Raw genomic sequence first — 27,745 nt, 5'->3', positions numbered from 1 at the left:
GGGAAGCGGTGGCCCTGCGGCGCTATTGGGAGCACGAACGGGAGCGGAGCGGAGTCGGGAAAGGGAGGGGAGCGGGGCGGGGCGGGAGCGCAGTGGAACCCAGCGCAGGGCCGCGCCGCCCCGGCCGTGCTTTGTTGTCTCGGCCGACACCGGGTCCCGGCCGCAGCAGCCCGGGCCCAACGGGCAGGATGTCTCAGGAGAGTCTCCTCGGGATGGACGAGGGAGCGCTGCGGAAGCTGGTAAGTCCCCAGACTGCTCTGGGTCTCTGGGTACGGTGCGCGCCCGCGGAGGTTCCGGGGGTAGATCGTGCCTGGAGTTTCCTTGAACACCCCCGGGCCGGGGGCCGCTGTCTCAGACGCGGGCAGAATGAGACCGGGCGGGCCTCGGGTCTGTTGCTCGGCCGGGGGACTCTGGAGCCATCTCTGGGAGCGGTTGTTGCGCTGGAGATCCAGCGCTGGTCCCAGGCGGCAGCACCTGGAGGGACCCGCACTGGCCTGGGTCGGGCTCTGGGCCGGGGTGAGCTCCAGCACGAGCTCTGGTGATTCCGAAGACTCTGGCCCCGCTGCTCTGGCCGCTTTTGGCCCTTTGCTCGCAACCACGCCTGGCCGTACCGCCTGTCCCGGCTCCATCTTCTCGGCCGGCGGATCCCGGGGAATCGTTCCCCGATGTTGGCACAGTTCCCTGCTCCCCGCTGTCTCTTTGCGGGCTCCCGCGCTGCCGGGGAGCTGGCGCTGTGCCAGGCGCACTTCCCGGGCTCTGCCTGAATGGCTTTGCATCCCATCCCCTCCTGCGCGGCGGCTCCTGGGGCACCCACCGGCCGGAGCGCTGCCCCAGGAGCGAGAGCTGCAGTCGTGCGCTGCCGCGGCCGGTGGGCTCTGGAGGACGAGGGCCTCCGTGTCCCGAAAAGGGACTCAGGATACTCAGCCGGGTCTGGTGTCCCGGGAAGCCCCTACAAGTGCCCGGCTTTGGGCAACCCCGGGGACCTCCGGCCCGGGGCTAGGGCTATGCTGGCTGCCCTGGGGGTTGAGCCGGGGTGGCCCGGGCCAGCGATGGGGAATAGTCACAGCAGGAAGCTGAGTCAGCCGGGAAGGCAGCTCTGCTGGAACAGGAAAGAGTCGGGATGCCGGCGGGAAGTGAGGGCTGTGCAGTGGGTCCGCACGGGGGCTGCCCCCGGCTGAGCCTTCTGTCCTGCAGCCCTCAGCCAGCTCGGAGTGACGACATGCAGACCTGCCCGTGGTTCGATCTGAGGACCCCACTTGCTTCTCGTGGGGTGATTTCGGGGCCAATGGGCCATCTATCCAGAGGCACGGGGATGGATGGTCAGAGTGTCTTCCCATCTTGCCAGTGCTCCAGCTCTGCCACATCCCAGCCGAGGTCTCTGATCTGAGATGGAGCCTCAGGAGCAGTGGGTTCCTGGTGTCTGGCCAGCCCAGGGATGTGGATCTCATCCTGCAGCAAGAACTGCTTCTATGGATGCTTTTTCTTCGACATGCTGAAGCTTCGCCTTCCCAGAGCACTGTGCTTGTGACCCACATTTCCCTGTGCTGTGTGGCACAAGCTGGGGAGAGCCTCAACTGAGCTGGCATGAGGCAGGGAAGGAATTATTTTTCTTCTGGTTAGGTTTTTGGCTCCACTCAGCTGGAAGAGGATTAGTCCATATAAGGGAAAACTGCCTCTCCCACAGCTTCCTCCCGTCTTCTCTGCTCTCCCCAGCTCTCCACTCTGCCTTGCTTCTCCTCATTTGTCTCAAGTGACGCCTAGGCAGCAGCATCTAATGTCCCCAGGGAAACTGAAAGAAGAAGGCTGGGGGACTTGAGGAGGTCCCTGCAGCCCCCTCACTCCTGTGCTGGCTGGGCTGGGAGCTGCCAGGAAGCCCCTGCCCTGCAACTCCTGCCATAGGCATCTGCATGATTCCCTCCCCAGCTGCCCACTGGTATCCCAGTCCCAGGGAGGCCGGTTGTGATGAACCAATGGTGCTGCATAAAGGAGACCAAGGTCTTGGAGAAGCTGGAGGAGGGAGCTGTGGGGGATGGGGTGGGTGCTACTGCAGGGTGGACATTAGGTGGATGTCCAGAAGCAAGAGATTGTTTGAGTGCTTACAGCTCTACTGAGCTCCAGGCTGAGGTCTGCCAGCTTTGGGCTGGGGAATGCTTCCCTCTCCCAGCCTCTCCAACTCTTAGTCTGGTTGACTAAGGAGGATATAAATACCTTTGGAGACAGAGGCAGGGCAGGCTTGAGCTAGAAAAGTTGCTGCCATGAGATCCCCTTCTTCTTATACCCAGTAGCCTTTGGCAAATCTTCAATGGCCCTGAGAAGCACTGCATCCCTGCCATATCCCTGTCATCCAGTGTCCTTCCTCCTTTCCTCTGCCCGGGGGGCAGCCATGCTCCCCATGGCTCTTTCTAAAGGTGCCAGTGAAGCTTCAGGCTGTAGGTGGTGCTCAGTGTTCCAGGCTCATCAGATGTCCCAAAGCAGTTTCCCTGTGGCCAGGCTCCAGCCTCCAAATTGCTGTGTGCTGCAGCACTCCAAAGAGCCATGGGGGATGCCAGGGTAATTGCAGCCCTCCTGGGGGAGCTGCCCACTGCACCAGGGCTGTGAGCACTGCTGTGCTGGGCATCAGTGAGGAAGCAGCCTATGGGTGCTGTGCCAGTGCCCTTTCACAAAGGCACTCTGTGTGCCGAGGAGGGTGTTTGCTTGGAGCCATTAATTTGCTGGCAGCTGGGCAGGGCCCATGAGGCCCCCGGCATGTGCCGATCCCTGAGTCTTCCTGTGCTGGCAGGGTTGGGCCCCTTGGTCCTTCACAGCTGTTGTGGTTTCCGTCATGCTTTCTCTTGCTACTGGCTACGGCGCTTCCAAAGCTGCTCATTTGCCTCATTCTAGCTCCCTGCTGACGTGGGCTTGGAATAAGGCATTTTCTCCTGCCCTGCCATTTCTCCTGTGGGGAGAAGCCTTCCAGGACCTGAGTGCATGTCAGGTCCCAGCTGGAGCCTCCTGGATAGGGCAGACCCCAGAGCTGGCATGTGGGTGCCACTCAGCACACACTGGTGCCAGCATGTTTTCTGCACCAGTGTCTGCAGGGGTGGTGTTGCATTGTGTCCTCCTTTCCTGGCACTCACGACTTTTGCAGCTGCTGTGTACACGCCCCTTCTCCTCTCTCCCCCAACCAGCTAGCCTGACCCAGCTGCTTGGGCCAAGCCACTCACTGCCAGCAGCTTATTCAGGGAACAGCCAAGGCCTTGGCCACCCAATATGCAGCTGAGGACTGTTTTCCTGTTCTCAAAGCCTTTGGATGTCTGCAGGGAGAGCTTGTCCTTACCACAAAGCTCTGCCTTCATCCCCTCATTTTGAGCTGAACCAAATTCCACCACTTCCCAGCCCATCTATGCTGCCCTGTTTGCAGGGAGCCAGGCTTCCTGGCTGGCCGCCATTGCTGCTGGACCATGCCTTTTTCGTGGTCATAGTTGTCCCCACTGTAGTGGCATCCTTGGGATGCCAGCAGCCATCTAGGGCAGATGGGAAATGAGAGGCCCATGAGGATGGAGGTGCTGGTTTTCTCTCCAACACTCTCCACTGCTCTGGCAGTGCCGTGGCTCCTGCTCTTCCCAGCTGCTTCCCTGGCCTTGTGGTGGCAGAGGTGCCTGCTCTGGATAAAAGCCCAGAGTGGGCTGCAGGCCTCAGGTCTAGCCAGGTTGTTGGAAGGAATGGTGCTGCCTGCTGGCGTGGTGGGGGCTGCTGGGGTGGGAAGGAAAGAGCACCCTGGCTCCAGGCAGCTCCCCCAAAGGTTATGTGTTATATAGAGTTGGTTTGCCCTAGGGCTTGGTAGTCCTGGCCACCAGTATCTTCCCAGCTGGGGAAGGATAATGCTCCCTATTGGGCTTTGTGGCTGGCAAAGGTTAGAGTACAACAGTTTTGGCTGCTGCTGGGATGGCACATGGCATCTCTGTGCCTGCTCTGTGCTTGCTGGCTTCACTAAGATGGGAATACCCTCCCATATCACCAAACTCCAAGCAGAGAGGGCAAAGGGAGATAGCTTCTCTGGAGAGATAGCTTCTCTGCAGAGAAGTCTGCATACAGGTAGTGGTGTGGTGCCTGCAGTGTGGCTCAGTTCAGGTCCAGTCAAGGGACTAACCCTGGATCCCTGCTGCAGCGGAACCCGGAGAGCCTGCATGGGTGGCCTCTCAGTGGCCCATGGGATAGGAAGGGAAGGGACTGATGCACTTGTCCTATGGCATAGCCATGGCTTCTCCCAGCACAATGGAGCTTGATGCTGACAGCAGCTGGTGTTGGTCATTTGGTTTATTTTAATGAGCTCCATGGAAAATCACCTTCCGGGTTCCTGATGTTAGGGTGGTGTTGATGTCCTACAGCAGGACAGTGTAAGGATAGTGGGGCCATGCCTGCCCTGACTGGCCTCTCACTGCATATCTGGCTGCCTTCTGCCCCTTGAACATCAGGAGGTGTGTTCATAGCGCTCTGGAAAAACTGGAGCTGGTAGTGGGGCTGACCTGATCTGGAAGAGGGGGAGCAGCTCTGCACGCCCTTGCCAGGTGCTGGCCTTTGGTGGGCTGAAGAGCACCTGGAGTGCCTGTGAGATGTTCATGAGGGGCATTTGTGGGTGAGTTGTGGCTATGCTTCCCACACAATAAAGGGTTGGACTTGGATTTAGAACAGATCCCACTCATGGATTTGGTTCCAAGAGCCACCTGCTATGTGCTAGCAATGAATGAGAATGGGGAGGGCTGCAGGGTGGACAAGCTGACTCCTTGGTGGGATGCTGGGGTCCTTTCAACCAGCACCTCCTGGGGAACAGGGGATGAGAAGGGAATGGGCTCTCCTGTCCCTTTGCTGCTGGAGGGACTGGCATGGGTAGGAGGACTTATTCCAGAGCTGGTGCTACTGGGAGGGGCAGAGCTGCAGGGCACCAACCCTTGCAGGCAGTAGGACCACTGGTGGGTGTTCATTTCCCATGCTTGTCTCTTTGACCTTTACATGCCCAGAGGTCTCGGTGCCACCGTGACAGCCCCTCTTCACTATGGCTGGTTCCAGCATCCAGTCCTGGGGGGGCCGTGCCCACTTCCTGAAGGGCCTGGCAGTGCCGGGCAGCGTGCACTGGGCACGTGGGTGCCACACACAGACAGTGCCTTTGTCCAGAGCGTGGGCAACTCATGGCAGTGTGGGAGAGGGCGGCACCAGGGCTGAGATGGGGACTCAGCAGCCAGAGCCAGTGCTGAGCCCTGCCCTGTGCACCCAGCTGGAGGCCACACTGGACCTGGCTGAGCGGCGCCGCATCCGCTCGGCTATCCGGGAGCTGCAGCGGCAGGAGTTGGAGCGAGACGAGGAGACGTTGGCATCCAAGCGCTTCCGCCCAGAACGCAGCAGCCACCGACAGGACAACAAGGAGAATTGGCCACAGTGAGTCCTGTCGTGAGCTGGGGTCATTCCCTGCCTCTGCCCTGGGAGATGGGGGCTGCGGTACCTGGCCCCACTATGGCTGGGACAGATTTGAGTGAACATGAGGGTGGGAGCAGCGTGGCACAGAGCAGCTTGGTGCATGGTGGGGCCTGTTGCCTGGATCTGCCAGCTGCCCACAAGGGGACTTTGCTCGCAAGCACTTGTGACAGCTCCCAGATGGCCACTCCTCTCACCCTGCTCAGGTCCCGGCGCCTGGAAGAGGAGCAGCAGGCAGCCCTGGCTGCCTTGTCTGAGCAGCTCGAGGCCATCACCAGCGTGGAGGAACTGACAAAACTGGTGAGCGACCATGTGCCGGGGCAGATTGTTTGCTGGGACGGAACTTGTGCTGGGGCTGACCATAGGTCACCCTGTGCCGGGGCTTTCCTGGGTCCTTCCCTCTTGCAGCTGCGGGCAGCGGGTGAGTATGAGGAGCGCAAGCTGATCCGAGCTGCCATCCGTAAGCTGCGGGCTGAGGAGATTGAAGGTGAGGCACCATTCCCATGTTCTTGGGGGGGAAGCCCTGGAAGGTGTGAGATGTGGGCAGCTCCTTCCTGAACACCATCTTTGCTCCCACTCAGCTGCAACCCTGGCTGGGAATGTGCAGAGCAGCCGAAGGGATGGCACCAAGCCCCCCACTGTGCCTGGGGAAAGGAAAATCTTCCAGAGGGACAATGCTGAAACACCAGTCTTTACCGGGAGTGAAAAAAGCTGTGGTGAGGATAGCACCAAGCCTCCAGGCACAGACAAAAGCGGGAAGAGCAGCCAGCAGGACGATGCAGAGCCACCACTGGCTGGGCCAGAGGAGAGTGGGTATGGGGAGGCTGTGAAGCAGGCCCCTGCCCAGCAGCCCAAAGGCTCAGTGGTGAGTGTGTAGAGCACTGCAGGGGGTGGGACTGTTCAAGATTTCACCTTTTATGGGGATTCCTGTGCCAGCCTGTCTGGAGTACAGAGCCCTGGGCAAGCTGTGGTTGCCTGCCCAAAGGGATTGAGACAGGTGGGGCTGGGGTCTTTGGGGACAGGGAAAACACGGCTGGGCTGTGCCAGCATGGCCCCAGCAGTGGTGAGCTGGGGCTGGGTCTTCAGGCCAGGGTGCCCCTTGGGCTTCTCCCAAGGATGCTACCTGATGGGGATCTGGGAGCCCCTGGTGCGCATGGTGCACCCATCTCTGCTCCAGTTCTTGGGGATGGGGCTCTTTGGAGGCAACTGCTATTCATCTCTCCTGCAGCAGTTTTCCTGCATGGGTAGAAACCTCAATTCCCTGTCCCCCTTCTCATAATGGCTATTCCTCCTAGCCTTCGAGGGGCCAGAGCTCATTCTGGACTGAAGCTGCTGGGAGCTTTCTGGATGGGGGAGGGATAAACTGGTGGGCAGAGCTGCAAGGAATGAGCACAAACTGGGGTTTTCAGTGCAGCAGGGATGACACTGCAGAGACTCTGTGGTGGTAGGAGATCTCTGCATCCAACCCTGTGGGGTTGCCCTGCAAGGGTGGGAAGAGGAGAAGCAATGGGTGTACCCGCAGCCGGGTAAGAAGGTGTGGGTTCTCCCATCTGCCTCTGTCCAGCCCTGCTTCTTCCTCTGCCTGCCCCAGGGCTGTAGCAGGAGACTGCCAAAGGCATGTAGCCTTGTGCCACCTTTCAGCACTGTCTGCCTCCTCATCTGGATGTGCTGCCATGCTGCCCCCAAGCCCTGGCTGGGCTGGGAGATCACTGAGCAGCTGAAAGGACTGTTCCACTTGATCTGGCTGATTTCTATGTGGCCATTTCCATTCCTGGGTTTGGGGCCTGGCTCTCCTGTGCCCTCTCAGGGTACAGGCCCCTCTTCATCTCCCCCTGCCCTAGAGTCATGGTGCTGCTAGAGGCACTGGCACAGCCAGGACTGGCACCTTGTTTCCTAGCTTACACCAGGACACCCCAACCCTGCTCTGACTTATGTCAGAGACAGATCTGTCACCTGCGTGTGGTCCTATGTTTGGAATATTTCATCATTTGCCAAGCAGAGCTGCAGGTGCTATTGACAGGGACACGGTATTGTAAAACTGGATGTTCTCTGCATCACAGAGCCCTAGAGTGCCTGGGCTAGAGGCATGGGGCAGGTTTGGGGTCCGCCTTCACTAGACACTGTCTCTCTCCCTGCCCACAGGATGCAGCAGGGTGTGGGAACACTTGTCCCCCTGTGAGCCTCTTGTTGTGACCCCTGTGCAGGGACTGGCTTGTCAATTCCCAGCAGCCTGCAGGCAGCGACCTGGATAGCATGGGAAGAGTCCACAACCTATGCATCCCTGGCTGGAATGGGCCATGGTGGCCCAGTGGGTGACTGGAGCAGGGCTGGTTCTACTCCCCCCAGGCCCGCAAGCAAGAGGATGTGGTGGAGCAGGAGCATGTCCCAGCTGGGATGCAGGAGCTGTGCAGCCAGCAAGCAGGAGACCCCCAGAAACCTGGTGCTCAGGGTGAGTTCCCACAAATGTCCATGGCAAAATCCTGTCTGGGTTGCATGCCTGGGGCCAGTTGCAGGACGATGGAGGGCATACTATCTCACAGTGGTGGGCAGGGCAGCCAGGTGCCTGGAGGGGCTGCAGGATGCATTGCAGGCAGCTGCAGGCTACCTGAGCAGAGACTCTTCTCACCCGCAGCTGTGGTTTCAGGGAACCTCGTGCTCCTGGCGCTGCAGCCAGTCCCAGAGCCCAGTCCAGAGCCTGAGGATGATGGTGAGGACCTGCAGCAGGGTCAGCCCCAGGCAGCCTGGAAGGAAGGGAACCTGGGCAGCCCTGCCAGCGCCCCAGAGCCCAGTGTGTCACAAAGCCCCAGAGGGGAGCAATTCATCCCGGGCCAGCCCAGTGCTGGCAGCCAGGTACAAAACTGGTGGCAGCTGCCACTGCCCTCCTTGCCCAGGGCTGGCAGTCTGTGGGTGAAGCCAACTTGATGGGTGGACTGCATGTAACCCCCAGCTGAGTGCTCTGCCCCTCTACTCCCACAGCTTCATGTTGGGATACACTGCCAGGTGCTGGAGCCAGGTGGGAGACATGAGAGGCCATCAGTGGGTAAGTGTAGCCTTGAGGGGGGTGACATGAGAGCTGTCCCCCTGCCAGCTGGGCAGTGCCACCCCAAGGCCCCCCTGCTCCCCTGTCCTGCAGCATGTACATCGCAGGCAGCCCTGGGGACATGACTCCAGCCCACGTGTGCTGGGCCAGGAATGTGAGTGCAGGACAGGGCCAGGCGAAAGGCCACCCCTAGCTGGGGGCCGATTGCTGCCTAGCCAAGTGGTGGCAATGCCCACCCCAGCCAGGGAACTGGGTGTAAGGCGGGCTGTTTACTGGGGCTCCCACTCTGGCCGGGTTACTGCAGGGCCATGAAAGGGAATCGGTGCCAGTAGCAAATCCTGGCCTTTTGCATTCTTTGTCCCAATAAGGCTGGGAGCTGTGCACGGCTGGCTTCTGACCACCCCCACCTTGGGCCCAGCACCCTGCAGGGCCTCCCCACAGCCCTGAGGGATTCCAGTGGCCAGCAGTTGCCCTCTTCCTACTGCTGGGAAAACCATCCCCATGGCTATGCCAAGAGGAAATGTGGAAAAAACAAAAAGCAGCTCTCTGCTTCCAGGGTCAGGGGTGCTGCCCTGACAGGCAGAGGTTGCTGTCCTTCTGAGGAGCCCCTGGAGGCTGCTGGCTCCTGGGAAGGAAGATGCCCTGGGAAGATGCTAGGGGTGATAGGCTGAAGCATGGCACAGCCCTGGGGTAGAGGCAAGTGTGCAGGATCTGACCCCCCCCTTGCCTCACAGGGGGCTCAAACCTGGATTCTGAGGAGAAGCTGAGCCCCCTCCCTCCATGGGCATCAATGACTCCAGCCCAAGGGCAGAGAGCTCTGCCTGCACCCTTGAAGGCTGAGCCACCTGGCCCCTTCAAGGTCTCTCCAGAGGCGATGATATGCCAGGGCCTGGTGAGGACAGGGGTGATCCCAACCTTTCAGCACAGATCCCAGGGACCCCCACTGCACTGCTCGGCACACAGCCTACCCTCTGCAGTGGGGTTTTGCATTGCAGGACAGAGCCCATGCCTGGGGTGCAAGGCAGCCCACAAGTGCTGATGGATTTTGGCACTAAGCTCTGGGGAGTGTGGAGTGATGGGGAGGGAGACTGCAGGGTGCTGTGCTGTGGTGGGGCGATGCCAGTAGCACCTGTGCTGTGCTCACCCTCTGCCTCCTTTGTCATTCCTTCCCTGGCCTGTCTCTTTCCAAGCATCAGTGCCCACCCAGGAGGTCATGGGGACCCCGGCTCGCCCAAATACTCACCGGTGGGAGCTGGTGCCCTCCTCCCTGGCTGGCCCCACGGGTAAGATCCTAGTGATGGCTGCCTCCATTCTCTGCTTTCCAGTGGTGGGATGTCCCTGCTGGAGCCTGGGCAGGTGTGGAGCTCCGCAGTGCCAGGATGCCGCAGGATGCTGCTGGCTGCCTACCTGCCCCTTTTGCTTCCTGCCCAGAATCCCTCCCTCCCTCCTATCCATGTGCAGTTGGGGGAGGGAGCAGAGGCTTTGAGGGGCTGCAGCCACCCTGGGAAATGCTGGCTTATGATGGGATCTCTGGGGCACCGCAGTACCTCCCGTGAGCACGAGAGGGATTGCATGCACGGTCAGGCGCTCCGGGGGCATTGTGCGTCGTGTGGGCAACCTAGGGGGGGCTGCATGCGCAGTGTGATATCCCGGGGCGGGGCCAGCATGCATCGCAGGGGGCACCCCAGGATGGGGGGCAGCAGTGTATCGCAGGGGGCACCGCGGGGCGCTGCATGCACGGTGCGAGGCCAGGCCGGCGGGGACACGCGTTGGCGGCCGCAGTCCGGTGACCCCGCGCCCATCCCCGCAGCGCCGCTCCCCGCGGGACCCCCGCCTTCCCCCGCCGCCGGCTCGGTGCGGGAGCGCGCGCAGCGGTTCGGGCCGGCGGGGGCGGGCGGCGCGGGGGGGCGGGCCGGGGCCGGGGCCGCCCAATGGCAGCGGGGGCCCCGCACGGCCCCGCCGGCGCCCGCTCAAAACGCGCGGGGCAGCGGCGGCGCAGAGCAGCGCCCTGCCCCGCGCCCTGCCGGCTCCCGCCTCGACGCCATGAAGACCTTCTTCACCATCGAGATCAAGGATGGGCGCGTGCAGCCCCTGGCGCCCCGCATCACGGCCACTCCCGGCGGCCAGCGGGCAGGTGGGCACTGATGGGGTACGGGGTGTGCAGGACAGGTCCAGTGGGCAGATGGCATCTGTCATAAGGCTTGACACTGTAGGGGTGATGGGCATGGGTGTCATGCAGGGAGGTGGGACTGAAAAAGGTGTGGATCTCTCGGGAAGGTGGGCACCGCACGGGAATGGACATCTACTGGGCTGTAAGCACTACGGGACTGTGCTCCTAATACGACAGTGTGCACAGCTGGGCAGTGGAGCAGGTGGATGCCAGTGGGCCGTCGGGCACTGACATTTGATGGGCACAAATGGGCAGGTGGAGGCGGGCAGGTGGAGGCAGGCATGCTGAGCCAGGCCAGGTGGGTGCTGATCGGTGGCAGAGTGGCAGCAGGGGCATTTGAGTGCTGCCAGAAGAACAAAGCATGCCTGGTAGCCCTCATCCTTTGGCATGCACTCTCATCGTGCTTGGAGCATCTCAGTTCGAGGAGACCATCTTGCCCTGCAGCCTGTCCCTAGCCCTACCGTCTTACTGTGTTTATGTTTGGGGTCATTCTCCAATCCCTGCCCTGCCCCTGCAGCCCTGCCCCATCCTCTCCTCACTGACCTGCTGGTTCAGGGGAGCCCACGCCATCCTGCTCTGTCCCATCCCACAGCTGCACCGTGTCTGTTCCAGCCCTGCCCCAATCCTGCTTGCCCGCAGATGTGGCCATCCCTCTCACTGGGGGGTCTTGGCTCCAGCTGAAACACTGCAGAAAGCGCCCTTCTTTGGGGTGGATGATAAGCCAGGGCAGCGAGGGGTCTCAATTGCCCCATCTCTTGCTCACCCCCAAAGCCCTTTCCCTATGCCAGAGCTCAGTGCTCCCTGCTAGGGCAGGATGTGTGAGGCAGGCAGATAGCCCAGCCAGAGCCACTCCCCAGCTGTGGGGCTGAGCCTGTGGGCTGGTTCAGACCCCACATGCCTCTTGCTCCCCTTGCAGAGGTGACTCTGGATCTGCGGAATGCCCCCATCCGTATCACCACCATCCCCAGCAGCGTCAGCAGCATCTGCAACATCAGCAGTGTCAGCAGCAATGTCACCAAGGTGAGTGCCCAGGGGGTCTGTGGGACTGTGCTGCACCTGGCCATTACCTGGCAGCTCCAGGGCTTGGGGACCAGGGACCAAGGAGTTAGTGTAGGCAGCATGCCGCAGAGGCTGTCTGGTTTTGGTTGGTGCTTTTGTTTTGATAGGGTTTTTTTCATCAAGAGACCCTGGACTTTGTGTGTGGTTGCACTGCCCTGAATGAGCCCCCTGCACTCTGGACTGTGCCACCATGTACTCAGACACTTGGGGAGGTGCACAGAGGGGGACAAGGAATCTTTTGTGGGTCTCACTTTGTTTTAAACACCTTTAAGGGTGGCAGCAGCTCAGGGAAAAACCCATTGCCAACCACCCCTCTGTTTTTCCTCGGGGATGGACCTTGGCCATGTGTCTGGGGAGCCTGCCTTGGAGGGGAGCTACTCCTCAAAGGTCTCTAAAGCACCCTGGAGCTGTGGGTTAGGGTCTTTCAAGTTTCTGCTATGCCATGCTGAGTGGAGAGTGCCCAAAGCCCCAGCCTGACGAGGAGGGATTCTTGGGTGCAACTGGAGGAAAAAAAATCTGAAAAAACAACCCCTCTGCAGTGTCTTTGCAGGGAGGGCAGGCTGTGAGGCTGTGGCCATCCTGGGGCTGGGTGCACACAGGAGACAGCCCTTCAAGTGCTTTAATCTGCTCCTGCCCATCTAGGGTAATGCAAGGCGTCCGTGTGCCGCCTTGGCAGGAGCCAGGATGTCAAACGTGGCTCTGTTTCACTCATGGCCACGCACGCCTGGCTGCCTCTGCAGGAACGGCCCTGTGGGTGGCCTGTGTCACTGCCAGTGGCTGTGGTACCACTGGCTTCACCCGATCCTCAGCCCAGCCCTTGCCAGCATAAGGCAGGCAGTGCCCACAGGTGCTGCCCACACCTGCCAGCAGGTCCTGCCTCTGGGCAGCTGGCTGCGGTGCGGTGACTTCCCTGTGCTAATGCGTTTGGGCATGCTTGGCCCAAGCACTTGTCAGCTCTCATTAAGGTATTAATGGGTCTGTCAAGCAAGGTGGGGGACCTGAGACCCATTGGCTGCCTGGCAGGAGATGCAGCCTCCAGGTATGCTCCTGATGGGCAGTGAGGAGAAGGAGGATGAGGCAGTGGTGCTGGCAGCCCTGCCATGTAGGGCTTGGTTGGAGGACCAGCAGGCTGTAGAGACCTGGGGGCAGTAGCCACAGTGGCATGTCTTCTTGTTTGTGGGGTGCTGCCTGTACCTGTGCAGGGACCTGCTCCCCCTGGGGCAGGCACTGGGGAGCACAGGGGTATGAAGACCTAAAATCCGTGCTGTGACCAACGCCCTTGCACCAATGCCAGCCTGGGGCTGGAGATGTTGTGCTGTGGACAATGCTGGCCCAGAGTGGGAAGGCTCTTGGACAGAAGAACCCAGCAGTGGTTTGCTTTTTCATTCACCCAGCACTGCTGTGGTCAGGGCTAGTCCCCACTAGCCCCATGGCTGGTATCTGGCCCTGGAAGCCTCCAGGGGTGGGGGGGCCTCTTGCAGGGCTCCCCTTGCTGAGCCACCTGGTCCCACAGCCGGATGTGCTGCCAAGTGTGGCGCCTGGCTCAGCACCCCTGCACGGGACCCCTGGCTGCTGGGACCAGAATAGCCCACAGGCAGGGAGCGGGCCAGCCTCCAGCCGGGGGGGTGCCTGGGCCCCTATAAAGGGCAGCAGGACAGCTGAACGGGGCTCGCTACAGCGCCTGCACCGCCATCATGCCAGGGCTCAACTTGGAGGGGCTGGCGCAGGCTGGGGTAGCAGAGCTGGCAGAGCTACGGCAGGAGCTGGTGGCGTTCCGGGGGGCAGCAGAGGGGCAGCTGGAGCGGGCTCTGCAGCGAGTGCAGGCGCTGGCACAGGCACTGCAGACATTGGAACAGGAGCACCTGGAGTTACGGGCAGAGCTGGGGCGCCTGGGACGCCGCCTCGATCTGCTGGCACCAGGGCTGCAGGTGCCCCGCAGGGAGGACATCAGCACCCTCTTTCTGGAAGCACAGGACCCTTGCGCTCACTTTGAGGGCACTGAGGAGCCCAGTGTCCCTGTGGCCCATCCACCCACTTTCTCCAGTACACGCCAGCAATCAACCCTGCATCTCTCCCGAAGCAACAGCAGCGTGAGTGTGGGCAGCCCTGTCCCATGACAGGGGGAAGGGAGGGGGTCACCAGCCCCCAGGGCTCCTGGGGGTATCTGTAGCCCTGGCACAAGGTGTGACTGTGGCAGTGGTGCATGGGGACACGGTACCATGGGGATCTGCCACTCCTTGGGCTCGCTGGTGGGGCTGTGCACCCACCTGTTTCGCATTCCCAGTGTGCCAGGTGGGAGGCCCCAGGCAGCAGTCTTGCCTCCACCACAGCACCAGGCACAGGTGGTGGCATGGGTGCATGTGGCCAGTGTTAACTCCGGCTGATGGCTTTGCCATGGATCGGTTTACCAGGTCACAGGATGCAGGATGGGACCAGGTGTGTGCATGGCTGCTCTGGCCCCACTCTGTCATCTCTGGTGCCCTGTGCCCTATTCTGGGCCTGGCCCACTGCCTGCTATGCATTGCTGGGGGGTTGTGCTGAAAGGGACTTGGCTGTGCTCAGGCAGGGGCCGAACTGGCCTAGATCCTGGCAGGGATGCAGAGGAAGGCTCTTGACCTGCTGCACAAGCTCTTCTCTACACTAAGTCCCTTAATTCCATGAAAATCCCTGTGCTGCTAATGGTGTGCACGGGCCTTGCCAACACCTTGCCCACTGCTGGGTAACAGCCACTGCCTGGCCCAGAGCTGTGGGCAACTCCTGCTTGCTGGGGAACCCAGCCACCTCCTAGCAGGGAGCAGAGAGGATTTGGAGATATTATGGCAGCCAGACTGGAAGGAAGAGAGGGACTGCTGGGTCTTCCTGGGGCATGGGGTGCTGCAGATTGCCATGTTCCCCTGCCTGCCTTGGGTGCTGCAGATGCTTGTGGCACCCACCAGCTGAGAGCACTTAGGCCCAATGTGGCACATCCTCTCTAGGGTTCTCACCGCCTGTATGTAGCACTGGGCAGGTGTCAGGGTGATGAGAGCCTGGACCCTGAGAAGAGGTGGGGGTGTGGCCAAGCTGGCAGGGGGCTCAGCTGCATGGTGATGTTCTTGCAGATGGAGCCAGAGGTGGTGGAGCAGCAGCAGGCACCAAGGCGAGAACCAGAGCTGCCCAACGGCATGGAGAAGGTGCAAGTGAGGGAAGTGGAGAGAAGGAGCAAGCTGAATGTTGAGGAGCTGAGCAAGATTGAAGATGAGGATATCCTGGATAAGATGGTACTTCTTCCTCTGGTTTGGGCTCCTGCAAGAAGGTAAAGGGACCTCAAGCTGATGGCAGAAGACTAATGATGACTTCCCCCTCCTGCAGTTGGATCGGACAACAGACTTTGAGGAACGACGGCTGATTCGAAATGCCATGCGGGAGCTGCGCCAGCGCAAGCGAGGTACTCGGGGATGGTGATCCCTGCTAGGGTCAGAATGGTGGTGGTGGCAAATATAGGGCACTGAAGTGTGGCTGTCCAGCTGTGGGGAAGCAGTAGGAACCAGTGTGTGCTGGTTCCTCTGTTGTCCCCTTGGCTTTGTGACACCAAGGACATCATCCTTCCCACAAACCAGTTGTGGGCCAGCAGTAGCTGCAGGACTCCTGGTGTGGCAGAAACAATGAGCACCACCCCACTTCCCTGCTGATGCCATCTCCCACTCATGTTTGCAGACCAGCGGGAGAAGGAGCGGGACCAGCGGCTGCAGGAGGCTAGGAGCCAATCTGTGACAGGAAGGGCTGGCCATGCCACAGAGACCACCACCACACAGAGCACTCAGTCAGCCGATGGCTCGGCATGCAGCACTGTCACCAAGACTGAGCGTCTTATCCAGTCTAGTATGGACTGGGCCAGGAGGGGGGTGTGCCAGCCCTTTGGGGGCCTTGCAGAATCCTTCCCAGTGCTCTGCCACCACAGCTCCTTTACCGTTCACTGCCTGTCCTGAGTCTGGCTAGACTGTCCTGGGAGCAGGACAGTGTTTCAGAGCTGAGTCTCTGGCTTGCCCAGAGCCTGCCTGGGGATAATTAGGGTTTTGCTCTGGTGACTTCGCTCTGAATCCCCAACCCTGTCAGGATGGCAGGGCCTTATCTGCACCTTTGGCCTGTGTCTTGCCTCCTATATCCCTGCTCTCCCAGTCCCTGGATGGCTCAAGCTGAGTGGCTGCAGGGGCTGAGGGATGCCCCAGCGCCCTGCTGCTTTGCGCTTGCCTCTTTGTTCTCTGCCTGGGGGGCACGTGCGCTCTGTCCTCCCTCTGCCTGCTATGCCCATGGCTCTACCACCTGGGACTTTTCCCTGTTGCAGTGAGTGGGTGTGAATGCTTGGCAGCAGCATGTGTCTGTGGCTGCCGCTCTTCCCAGCCCAGCAGTTCCTGTTGCTTTGTCCCTGCAGGTGATGGCAGCAAGACCTCCCGTACTACAACCATGGAGTCAAGTTATGTGAAGAGATCAGACAGTAAGTTTTTCCTGCCCTTTCCCCATAGCATCCTCAGGGTGTAACCCTGGGGCATCACTGCTGCTGAGCCATCAGTGCCCCCGTGCAGGCAGAGTCCTGCCTTCCCGGCACAGCTGCCCTCAGCTTCTGCCCAGGGCCTCTTTCCTTCCTTTCTCTCTGCAGATGGCAACAGCACTTTCGTTCAAACTAAATCATCCTACAGCTCCTCATCCAAAAAGACAGGCAGGTGAGCAGAGGTGCCTGTGGGTACAGCCCCACATAGTCCCTGTCACTTATCTGCTTGCACAAATCCTCTGCCCAGCTTGCAGTGTCCTCACACAAATGTGACTCCAAAGCCTCCTGGTCCTTGAGGTACATCCACTGTGTTCAGAGGTTCTCATGGGTCCTTCCTTGGGCACAGAGATATGTCTGCCAGCTGAGGACCTTAAGCCACCTCTCTTCTATCCCAAGGACATGGAGGTCTCCAGAGTTCCAGGGCTGGCCATGGGCTGAGACCACTGCTTGCCCTCCTCTGGGCTGCCCAGAGCCCCTTTAGCATTGCCTGTCTCTCTCCCAGCATTTTTGACCGTGAAGATGAGAGTGCTTCTCGGCAGAGCAGCCTGGCCGCGCTGGAGCGGCGTCAGGCGGAGAAGAAGAAGGAACTGATGAAGGCTCAGAGCCTGCCCAAGACATCGGCCTCTCAGGCACGCAAGGCCATGATGGAGAAGCTGCAGAAGGAGGGTGGGAGGTGAGGCTGGGCCTGGGGCAGGCTGGCCAGGGCAGTAACTGCTGCACAAATAACAACACCCTGCAGCTATGGATAATACTCCATGTCTCCTGTCACAGTTCAAACCCTGCAGCAACACAGACCACTGTGCAGCGCTCCTCCAGCTTTGGTGTGCCTAATGCCAACAGTATCAAGCAGATGTTGCTGGACTGGTGCAGAGCCAAGACCCGGGGCTATGAGGTGAGTGCCACCTCCTCTTCCTGTCCCAGGGCCAGTCACTCTATCCCTTGGTAACTTTGTTGCTTTCTCAGCACGTGGACATCCAGAACTTCTCATCTAGCTGGAGTGATGGCATGGCCTTCTGTGCCTTGGTCCACAATTTCTTCCCTGATGCATTTGACTACAGTAAGCTGACGCCCCAGAACCGCCGCCAAAACTTCGAGGTGGCCTTCTCTTCTGCAGAGTACGTACCTCTCTGGCCATCATATGGACTTGGGATGGCTTGGAGCAGCTTGGGGTGGCTCTCCTGCTCGCTGCTGGGGCGAGTGGGGACACATGGAGTTGATGGTGCTGGAGGTGGGTGCCTGTAGGTGTCACTCCCCCCATGCAATGCAACAAGGTTAGGTGCTGTGGGGGCAAACAGCAGCTGGTATGGGCAGAGTCACAGGAGGCCAGTGCAGCCCAGTCTGGTGTGGCAAGGGTGGGTATAGGGGTCTGGTTTCCTGAATGTGGGGCAGAGCACCCAAAGGCAGAGCAGCAGCCCCATGAGCCCACCTGGCTTCCAGCAGTACTTTCCATCTTGGGGGACCAGGTGTGGGACTGCAACCTGTGGGGGGAGCAGGGTTGACCTATGCCAGGTTCCTCCTTTCACAGTTGTAGGGGCTCAAACACCATTGCACCTTCTCCAGTCTCTTCCTTTCCCTTTTTGCTTCTGTTTTCCTGGGTGCTGAGAGATGGGAGTGCACCTAGCTGGAGGGCTGGCAGCCAGCCCCTCTCTCCTTCCTTCTGTCTCTCTCCCACCCACCCACTCTTCTCCTCCAGTACCCTGCCAGGGGGCAGGGCTGGGGGTGGGGGGGGGTCCCATCCTGCTGATGTCCAAGGTGGCAGGGTGAGATGGGGATTCCCACAAGCTCCCAGGGTGCCGTGGTGCTGTTTGGTGGAGCGAGAAGGGGGCTGTGGGCCTGGCTCTTGGCGCTCCTGTTAATGGATTTTTTGCCTTAATTGGGAAACTGGTGTGCGGACTTGAGAGAGCCATCGATCTCTCCGGCCTGGAAGCCAGGTGGCCTCTCGTCCTTCCTCCTCCTCCAGCTCTTGTGAGCGTCCTTTCCTGAGCTTCCTGCACCAGGGCTGTGCCGCGCGGTTCCAAGTGGAGCTGGGCAGGAGGGCTGGGTTTTCCCCCCGCCATCCTCCCAGCAGTTCTATATAGGAGCTGTATAGAGCGCCGCTCCACTCTGGAACCCGCACCCCGAGCACCTGGCGTGCCAGAACACCTCACTCGTCCTCCTACTCCTCCTCCTCTTCTGTCTGTCTTTCCCTCTGGACTTCACGCCTCTCCACACCACTCACCTGCCCCTTTCCCCCTTGCTTGTGCCCCCCCAGTATCACTGAATGGCCTTGGCATGGGGTGCCTGGAGCCCTCCTGCCCCTGCATCGTGCATCCCCAGAGCATGCCAGAGCGGAGCAGCTGCCAGTGGGATGGGAACTGCACTGATCTGTGTCTCTTGTTTTCTCTTCCTCCCCTCCCTGACTGGGCTGCGGTCACTGGCTTGCCCCTCTCTCTCCCCGCACCCAGGAAGCACGCGGACTGTCCACAGTTGCTGGACGTGGAGGACATGGTCCGGATGCGCGAGCCAGATTGGAAGTGTGTGTACACATACATTCAGGAATTCTATCGCTGCCTGGTCCAGAAGGGGCTGGTAAAAACCAAAAAGTCGTAGCCCATTGTCAGCCCCCCCCAGGACTGATGGTGAGAACCTTCCCCTCCAAGTACCTGCCCATGTGCCCACCACCACCAGGGCTCGGCAGGGAACTGACTGCCTCGGCTGTGGATGAGACTGGGGGATGCTGATGGGTGAGGGGCAAGTCCTGGCGGTGCCAGACAGGGCCTAGCAGGAAATTGGCAGGGACAGCTGGCTGGGCTTCAGCCTTCTGGAATAGCACCTTGTGGAGGTTTGGGCAGGGGGTACTGTTTCACCCTGGAGTGCTGTTTGCTCTCCAGCTGTGGGGAGGGCAGTAGTTAGAACAGAGCTGTGCCCCCATGGCTGAGCCTGACCCAGGGGTCAGCTGCTGGGGATGCCACCCAAGGTGTTCTGAATGGTGCTGTCTGAGTGTGGGTGGCCCCTGAGGATGCTGCAGCATCACTGCTTCCACTTGCTGCCTAATTCCCCTGCCTCAGGGTGCATGCCCAGCTCCAAGAGGCTGCCTGCTCATATATGGGCAGAAGCGGGAGCCTGGAAAGTGTGACTCAAGGCTCAGGTCCTGCAGTGTTTGTGCCTGTCTCAGGGCATCCTGGCTGGCGCTAGAGCTCTGGCTCCCCTGGCTCTGCACAGTGCTGGCACACCAGGGCCCAAACAATGGCTTTATAAGGGCAGAGTCACTCTCTGTGCACTGCCATTGCTCCACCACTACCCTAAGCCAGGCTGGCAGTGGCAAGGGCTTTCCCAAGGCCCCAAGCATTATCCCTCCCACCTTCACGGTGGCCAAATCATGAGGTGGGGCTGGTGCCAGCCAGGCTGTGGGCTTGGAGCCCACTGAGCAGGCAGCAGAGACCTAATGCAATGGCTGGGGCCATGGGACTCAGGGTGGGGGGCTCTCCTGGACCCTGCTGCTCCCCAGGGGCTGGCACTGGCTGGGGTCGCTCCTTGGGATGGGACTCTTCTAGGGGGCCAACGTGTGCAGTGGGGCTACTGCAGGAGGGGAGAGGGGAGGTTCAGGGCTTGGGGGTTGAGGGTGTTGTGGTGGGTGGCAAGCTTAGGGTTCAGAGCCTCCTTGTGTACCCTGTCTTTGGGGGCAGATCCCTGCCTTGGGACATCCTTGTGCACCCAGAGCCTTGGGGCCAGAAACTTGAGTGGCCCAGGCCAAAGCAGCTGAACTGGCCATGGCAGCAGCAGGTGCTGCCAGTTTGTGTCAGCACCGCCCCCAGTGCCAATGCAGCCCTTGCTCCAGCAGCAGCAGCAGCCTGAAGGGGAAACAGTGCCTGGTAGGGGTGTGGGGCCTGGGCAAGGCCAGGAGGGTTGGCAGAAGTGGTGGGGTTGCTTCTGTGCCCCCCACCCCTTCTCTCCCTGTAGGAAGGAGAGGACAAGAGGTTGCCAGATCTGCTCCATGCCTTTCCTGGTTGTCATCATGACTCCTAATTGTGTTGTCAGTCCCTTCAAGGACCCAGGGAGCCCCAACCTGGGCAGAGACATAGCCCAGGGAACTGGATGGGTGGCAAGGCAGAGTAGGCCACCCCACGAAAAGGGCAGTGGCAGAGCCCCAAGGCTACTATGGGGATGGGGACACAACCACAACTGATCTTCCAGGGTGCCACAAGACTGGTAGCTCCTGGAGCCAGGTCCTGCATGGACCCCTGCACTGTGGTGGGGCAGAGAGAGAAGATAGGCCAGGGCTGAGTGAGCTGAGGCAGGGCAGTAGGGTGTGCTGTGCTTGGTGCAGGTAGCCCCTGGGTTCCAGTCCAGGGCAGGGGAGGGAGCCAGACTGGCAGGGCTTAGGAGAAGGCAAAACATCAGGGCCAGGATTTGAGGCAGGAGTAAGGGGCAGCACATAACCAAGACCCATCCCCTGCTTTCCCTGAATCACTTGGTGGGGTTTGAGGCAAGGGCACAGCAGACACCTGCAGCCAGGCTGGACTTTCTCTAGAGGACATCAGCATCAGCTGGAGGAGCAAGAGGAGGAGGGTGGGCACGGCTTTAGCAGGGAATGATTGCCAGCACCAAGAAGTGGGATGGAGAGCATCTGGGCAGCCAGGGGTGCAGACAATTGGGAAACCCCTGCCCTGGGGCAGGCACCTCCCAGGGCAGATAGCACATGCTTTTCCCAGTGTCAGGAGCAGGACTGTGGTACCAGGGTGGGGTGGAGGGGTGTGGAAAGGAGCTCAGCAGGTCTGAGGGCAGCAGTGCCCACACCAGCAGGCCCTGGGCAGTGTGGGGTGCCCATCCCAGCCCCCACACGTGGCAGCCTGTTTGAGGCCATGCTGAAGGCTTCATCTCTGCAGGACGCTGGTGGACTGCGTGCCGCTGGTGGAGGTTGAAGACATGATGATCATGGGGAAGAAGCCTGACGCCAAGTGCGTCTTCACCTACGTGCAGTCCCTCTATAACCACCTGCGTCGCCACGAGTTGCGCATGCGGCAGAAGGAGTGCTAGAGCCTGCCCTTTCCACCCCCACTGCTGCCCTCACCCCAGAGCTGCCTGCGGGCAAGGGAGCTGCTTGCCTGGGAGGGTCTGGGGGGCCATGGGTCTGGCACTGGGGACAGGAGAACTCTTCCACCAGGGCACCCCCACACCTCTGCCTTGGCAGAGCTGCTTCTGCCTCGGCCAGCTGTGGGCTGACCCTGTGGGCAGAGCCAGGTGGGCACTGCTGGGGATGCTCCCACATTGGCTTGCCCCCCATACTCCAGCCTTTTAAGTTATTTGTTCTCCAAGAATTATTTGCCCTGCAGGTACCATCCCTATGTCCCTGGGGTAGCGCGGGCACAGCTGTGCCCTCAGACTCGGGCCACCTCATGGGTCTGTGGCTGAGCAGGGCTGTGCATTTCAGCCAGGGTCATGGTATATCCTGCAGGCAGCACCTGTCAGCGGTTCCCTTGGTCCCCTGCAACGAAGCCTCTCTGCCCACTGCAGGCCTTGCTTGGTGTCACCTCCCTGGGGACAGCTCCACAACCGTGCCAACTCCCTGCTTCCCACCTCCACGTGCACCTGAGGCACTTCCACATTAGGGGCACCTGTGGGCTGGGGAGGGGGTAGCAGCAAGGGGTCCCAGGGGAGTGCAAGGTGAACGGTGCAAGCTGGGACAACCGTCCCCACTCTCCTCTCCAGCTCAGGCCACCCATGTGCTCAGCGCTGCTCGCCCTTCTGTCACATCTCTACACCTGCGCTGACACGTGTACCAACACCAGCCAGATAATAAAGGTTTATCTAGGGCAATGCCTCTGGTTCAGGTCCTTCTGCCAGTGGCATATTGCACACCACAGTGCTTGGGGAATGCTGGCAGTCCAGCTGCTGCAGGCCCCTCTACCTGCAACTCAATTGCTTACCCAGCCCAGAGGGACACTGGGGCATGTACAGCTCCTCACCTCATTGATGATGTCCATAGCTGAGCCATCCCCAGACCAAGGTTCACTGCCCCCTATTGCCCTAGGCTTGGCACAGGGAAAAACTCCCACATGGCCAGCAAGACTATGGTCAAGTGCAGCTGTGCCCCACTGCCTTCCCTAGCTGAGGGCCAGATGTCTCCAACTGGGCCAGTGCAGCCATGGGGCTTTGGTTCAACACTGCAGGACTCACTCATGGGCTCATGCCCATCCTCCTGCACCCTGTGAGAACAGTTCATCCCATGCCATGGTGCCCACCACCCTCACCCCTCTATCATGCTGGGGAGGGGTGGCACAGGAACAGCACAGTTGGTCTGTAGGTTGGTATATGGCTCACCAGAAGTGATTATGACTGTGCCATCTTCTACCTCTGTGAGAAGCTCTGGGGCACCCAGCTGTCCTTGGAACAGAGCAGTTTGGGATGCACACGACCGAGCTCCCTCTGAAAAGATGACACAATGCAGATGACTGCAAATAAAAGCTTTACTAGGAGGTGGATATGACATAAACCCTGCTGGGGGGTAAATTCCCCTTCTTGGGACAGCTCTCCCACCTTTGGGACTCAGCACATCTACCCTTAGCACCTGGTGCTTTCTGCTGAGGGTTTCATCCTGTCCCATGCAGGCAGGATACTGCTGCCCGGTGCTGGGAGCAGCTAAACATCTGGGCACAGCAAGAGACTGCAAGAAATGCTGCTCCTCCTGACTGGCCAAGGATAATGGGCTCCAAGGACAGGAGGGCATCAACCAGCACACAAGCAAGAGTGGGGGGGAAAACCTTTGCCACCCTGTGACACCATGTCCAGCTGCCATAACGCCCTCATTCCCTGCACTGGGGACTGGCTGCAGGACCCTGTCCTAAGGGTGCCACTCCTTGCTAGAGGTCTGGGTGTTCTTCCTTGTCATGTTTGGGTGGGGTCTTGCCATCAGCAGTGGGTGCTTGGGGGGGCGGCAGTATTGGCAGAGACTTGGCAGGGGCAAACTGGAACTCCTCTGGCACAGGGGCATCAGGCGTCTCCTTGCGGTAGAAGCCCAACTCCTGCACCAGCTGGTTGATCTCTTCCCGGGTCATGTCGCTCAGGGGAATTCTCTGCACCCAGACAGGGGCTGTAGCCTGGCACCTGTGGGGCACTGAGCACCCCAGGCCCTGTGGCAGCAGGTGCCGCACTGCCCACTCACCTCTAGCTCCTCATACCGGAGGCTGAGGAGCACAAGCTCAGGGTCAGCACCAGGCAGGTGTTTCATCTCCAGGTTATGGCTGGGCAATGTGTCAAGGAATGGGCAGCACTGATCAGGCCCACACAATCCTTATACCATCCCATCCTTCATCACATCCCCTTCTGTCCTCCATCACATCCCATTCCTGTCTGTCCTGTACCATCCTCCATCCCAACCCATCTTCTCTCATATCCTGTTGTTTTCCATCCCATCTGTTTTGTCCATCATCCCATCCTTCACTGCCTACCATCCCATCCTCTTTCCCATGTAATACCATCCTATCCTTTATCACATTCCCCAACTACGCGTTCTCCACTCCTCCCCAAACCCTGTCCTTCATTCCTCACAAAACCCCATCCTGTCCCTCAGCCCATCCCCTCCCATACTTCATTCCCTTGCATCCTGGCCCTCACCCATCCCATCCCCCATCCCATCCCATCCCCCATCCCATCCCATCCCATCCGGACCCCAGCGCTGCAGCCGCTGCCGGCAGGTACTAGAACGGGATGTCCTGGGTGACGAACGCCTTCACCTGCGGAGAATGGCCAGTCGGGCCCGGCTCAGGGTAGGGAAGCCCCGACTCCCCGCCACGGCACGGCCCGGCCCGGCCCCAGTACGTACCTCCCTGAGGCGATTCAGCCGTCACCCGCCGCAGGTCTGCGGGAGAGGACACCCCGTCAGGCACCCGGCGGGAAAACGGGTTCGCCCCCGGCGCGTCCCGCGGTCCCCACCCGCGCTTACCTCCACCTTGCCGCGGGCCAGGTCCTGCAGCACGGTCTCGCGGAGCCGGGGGTGCTCCGAGCCGCTGCCCGCCGCCAGCGCCGCCGCCAGCAGCAGCCACAGCCACGGCCCCGGCCCCGGCCCCGGCCCCGGCCCCGGCAGCACCGCCCGCATCGCTCCCGCCGCTGCCACGTCCGGCGCGCCACGAGCACGCGCACGGCGCCGTGCATGCGCGGCGGCTCGCGCGCAAAACACGTGCGCACACGAACGCTAACAGTCTCGCGCGCAGACGCGTGCGCACCCTGTGAATGGCGCGTAAGAGCCGCGAGCGCTCAACGTGCACAGACCGACAGCGACACCAGCGACACATACAGAGCGACACACAGCGACACACACAGCAACACACAGACCAACTGTCGCGGTTTTATATTGGAGGCAGTCATGGAAGTGACTTTCTAAAAGAGGCTGCTAGCAGTTTCCCCTGTGTCTGACAAAAAGATCATTCAGTAATTAGTTTTGAAAACTGACAATTTGTTAAACTACTAAGGAAACTGTACACGCCTCTGTGAAGATACCTGTTAAAGACAAAAAAGCCCAGGAGGGTCTTTTTCCCTTCTGGCCTGAGAGCAGGTGAGGAGGCCGGGCTGGGCCGGGCCCGTGTCAGGCAGGCCGAGCCGGGCAGCCCCTGCCGCGGGCCCGAGCCCCTCTCCAGGGCGCCCGCCGGGCCCCATCGCTGCCGGGCAAGGAAAGGGGAGGCCGCGGGGCCGAGGCCGGGCCGCGGCTGCGGCTGCTGACATATTGCTGCTACCGAGCCCTGCCCTGCCACCAGCCCAGGCCGAGCGGGGTCTGCTGGGCCCCAGGAGCAGCCGGGGCTGGGCTGGCTCGGCCAAAATTCTGCTGCCATTGAGGTTCACCTGCACCCAGCGGACAGGGGGAGGAGAAGCCATCGGCCCCCGGTGTGCTGCTGCTGTGTCATGGCCCGGCTGCCGAGATCCTAACTGCGTTCCCCCCCAGCCCAGCCGCAGCTCCGGCTGCAAGCTACAGAGCCTGGCCAGGGCCATGTAACCGTCTGCAGGCCCCGGGTGAGATATTAACTCTTCCAGTGCTTCAGTCCTCCCTCGAGTGAGAGAAAAGGACAGAGTGCAAACACGTAGCAGAATAGCACGAAGTCACTGAGGTCAATGAAGAAGTCAAGTCCCAGAGGGAGGGATAAAGAAATGCCTTTAGTGAAAGTACTCTTATAAAGATATGGAGAAAAATATAATTGATACATCAGGCTCTTTTTCCCTGTAATGCATTGAAAAGTCAGGGGAGATGAATCATTCAAATGGTAGATATCTAGCAAAGGCCTCTGTGCTAAAGTAAGCAGATGTTAAAGTAGCTGTGATCCCATAAGTTTATACAGAGAGAGAAAAGAGTGATGAAGACCCTGTGCCCCCAGGGAGAAAAGAAGACCTCTATTCCCAGAAATTATGATTTCAATGATAGATGAAGAGAACCTTTGCTCTTAAGCAGCTCATCTTTAAAACAGTACCCCATAAGTTGACATGGCCCATAAACACAGCTGTGGGAGAACCTGTGAAAAATGGGAAGGACTTCACAATGGCAGATTTTCCTGGTGGCTACTATTAATAGAAATTCAAAGCCAGGAGAGAACTGTTTTCTTATAGAGCAGTCTTCATATATTAACGAGAGACTTCTCTCCCTAAGTAAACTGAAGAAAGACTATTCTAAAAGTAATAAACTGAATTGTTTCTGTACATTGTTAGAGAGAAAGAAAAGGTTATGGGGGAGAAATGTTCTAAAAGTTTTATTAGAATTCTTATTATTCTTTCTTTTAGTTACTGTTATAAACTTTTCTTTATACCCTTTTCAAGTTTAAGTCTGCTTTGCCTTCCTCCTAATCCTATGTCACAGCAGGAAATGAATAAGGATATTCTATTAAGTGCCCTGGCATTTAGCCAGCCCTGAAACCCACCACACCAACCGTGCACAGATGGGCACCACACAGACCAACAGCATCACACACAGAGCAACACACAGCGACCGTGCACAGACCAACACACAGAGACCAAAAGCACCACACACACAGCAGCACCAAGTGTGCACAGATTGACACATGGAGACCAACAACACCCACACACACACAAACTGCACAGACTGGCACCACACAGACCAATGGCACCACACACACACAGCAACACACACCAGTAGAGCACAGATCAACACACAGAGACCAACAATACCAACACACACAGAGCAATACACGCCAACAGCACCAACACACAGAGCAACGCAAACAACTACACATACACACAGAACACACCATTGCACTGACCGACACAGAAACAACACATACCAACGACACACCAACACATACATACCAACAGCACACACCAACACACACACACACGCACCCCACCCCCACAACCCTGCACTCCCTGACCCTCACTGACCATGAGCTCACCATCTCCTTGGGGCAAAGCAGGTGAATGACATCCTGAGCTGCATTGGGGGGGTGTTGTTAGCAGGCCAAAGGAGGTCACAGAGGCTCCTATGAGGCTACCCCTGGAGTGCTGTGTCCAGTGCAGAGCAGTGTGACATCGACTCTCCTCAGTCCTTTCCCAGTTGCCACCACTGATCACAAATGATTTGCAAGTGCCCCTTCACGATGGCAGGGACTTCCCACAGTTCCTTTGGCTCCTGACTGAATCCCATGGCGATCCAAGGATCTTATACTCTCTGGCCAGTATCCTCCTCTGCCTCACTCCTTAATTCACCCGGCTCTTTCTCCTCCTCAAGCTCCAGCCTTCCCCAGACACTGTAGCAGGCACAGGATGAGGATAAACCTGTCACCCAGATTCCTGTGTATGTGTGCACCCCAAGTGCAGGTGTTCAGACCTGCCTGTACAAAACGCTGTACAGGCACTGGAGCACATGGGCACTGCCACACACAGGTACAGCAGCACCTACACACAAAGCCACATACACACAGCTGCACAGACACACACACACATCCCCAGCTACACACACAGAGCTGCACACACAGACACGCACACACAGACACACACACACATCCCCAGCTACATACACAGCTGCACAGAGCTGCACACACACAGCTGCACACACAGACCAGTACACACACAGAGATGCACATGCAGCACACACAGCCCATGTGTAAATACACACACAGCCAGACACAACAACACACACAAACACACTCACACGCTCACACACAACTGCCCGAGGGTGCGTGTGCTCACCAACAATGCAAACACTCTGCAACAGACCACAGACATATCTGGCACAAGCTGACACAACAGCTTCGGTGGTGAATAGTCATATACACAGTAATGCACCAGGGCAGGCATTCATTTGCAGGGGCAGATGTGCATGAGCAAGGACAGATGTGCACTTGCAAGGACAGGTATACAAGGACAGGTGTTCATGCACAAGAACAGGTGCGTACACGCAGGGAGGGTGTGCAAGGACAGGTGTTCATGCACAAGAACAGGTGTGTACACGCAAGGACAGGTGTGAAGGGGGAGGGGGAGGCACACGCCAGGAAAGGCTTTCGAGCGGCGGACGGGGCGAGGCACGGGC

The 27,745-nt window shown here is 59.4% G+C and overlaps 2 protein-coding genes across 6 annotated transcripts; one reads left to right on the top strand and one right to left on the bottom strand.

The window, feature by feature from the left end:
• Window positions 1-26: 26 nt before the first annotated feature.
• On the top strand, window positions 27-22,038 carry SMTN (smoothelin). 5 transcript variants are annotated; one of them, XM_071445833.1, is made up of 22 exons: window positions 28-239; window positions 5,252-5,412; window positions 5,655-5,748; window positions 5,857-5,935; window positions 6,030-6,313; window positions 7,795-7,897; window positions 8,081-8,298; window positions 8,425-8,488; window positions 9,679-9,733; window positions 9,814-10,622; window positions 11,575-11,678; window positions 13,691-13,807; window positions 14,816-14,974; window positions 15,066-15,141; window positions 15,411-15,575; window positions 16,126-16,188; window positions 16,351-16,414; window positions 16,745-16,915; window positions 17,014-17,134; window positions 17,206-17,357; window positions 18,687-18,860; window positions 21,108-22,038. In XM_071445833.1, the coding sequence occupies exons 1-21, from the start codon at window positions 189-191 to the stop codon at window positions 18,829-18,831; spliced, it is 3,255 nt and encodes a 1,084-aa protein (XP_071301934.1). In that variant the 5' UTR covers window positions 28-188; the 3' UTR covers window positions 18,832-18,860; window positions 21,108-22,038. The 5 variants fall into 5 exon arrangements, with proteins under 5 accessions (XP_071301937.1, XP_071301934.1, XP_071301935.1 ...); XM_071445834.1 differs by having other exon boundaries at window positions 29-239; window positions 8,093-8,298; XM_071445838.1 differs by having other exon boundaries at window positions 30-239; window positions 9,679-9,771; window positions 10,299-10,622.
• Window positions 22,039-22,670: 632 nt separating this feature from the next.
• Window positions 22,671-24,380, bottom strand: SELENOM (selenoprotein M). Its single transcript, XM_071445846.1, has 5 exons — window positions 24,164-24,380; window positions 24,044-24,079; window positions 23,920-23,954; window positions 23,384-23,462; window positions 22,671-23,294 (listed from the first exon to the last, which is right to left on the bottom strand). The coding sequence occupies exons 1-5, from the start codon at window positions 24,314-24,316 to the stop codon at window positions 23,082-23,084; spliced, it is 516 nt and encodes a 171-aa protein (XP_071301947.1). The 5' UTR covers window positions 24,317-24,380; the 3' UTR covers window positions 22,671-23,081.
• Window positions 24,381-27,745: the final 3,365 nt, after the last annotated feature.

Source organism: Agelaius tricolor, unplaced genomic scaffold, assembly GCF_023055355.1.
Source record: "Agelaius tricolor isolate 1412-34295 unplaced genomic scaffold, bAgeTri1.0.p SCAF_20, whole genome shotgun sequence".
Taxonomy (NCBI): domain Eukaryota; kingdom Metazoa; phylum Chordata; class Aves; order Passeriformes; family Icteridae; genus Agelaius; species Agelaius tricolor.
This window is presented reverse-complemented; position numbering and strand designations above follow the sequence as displayed.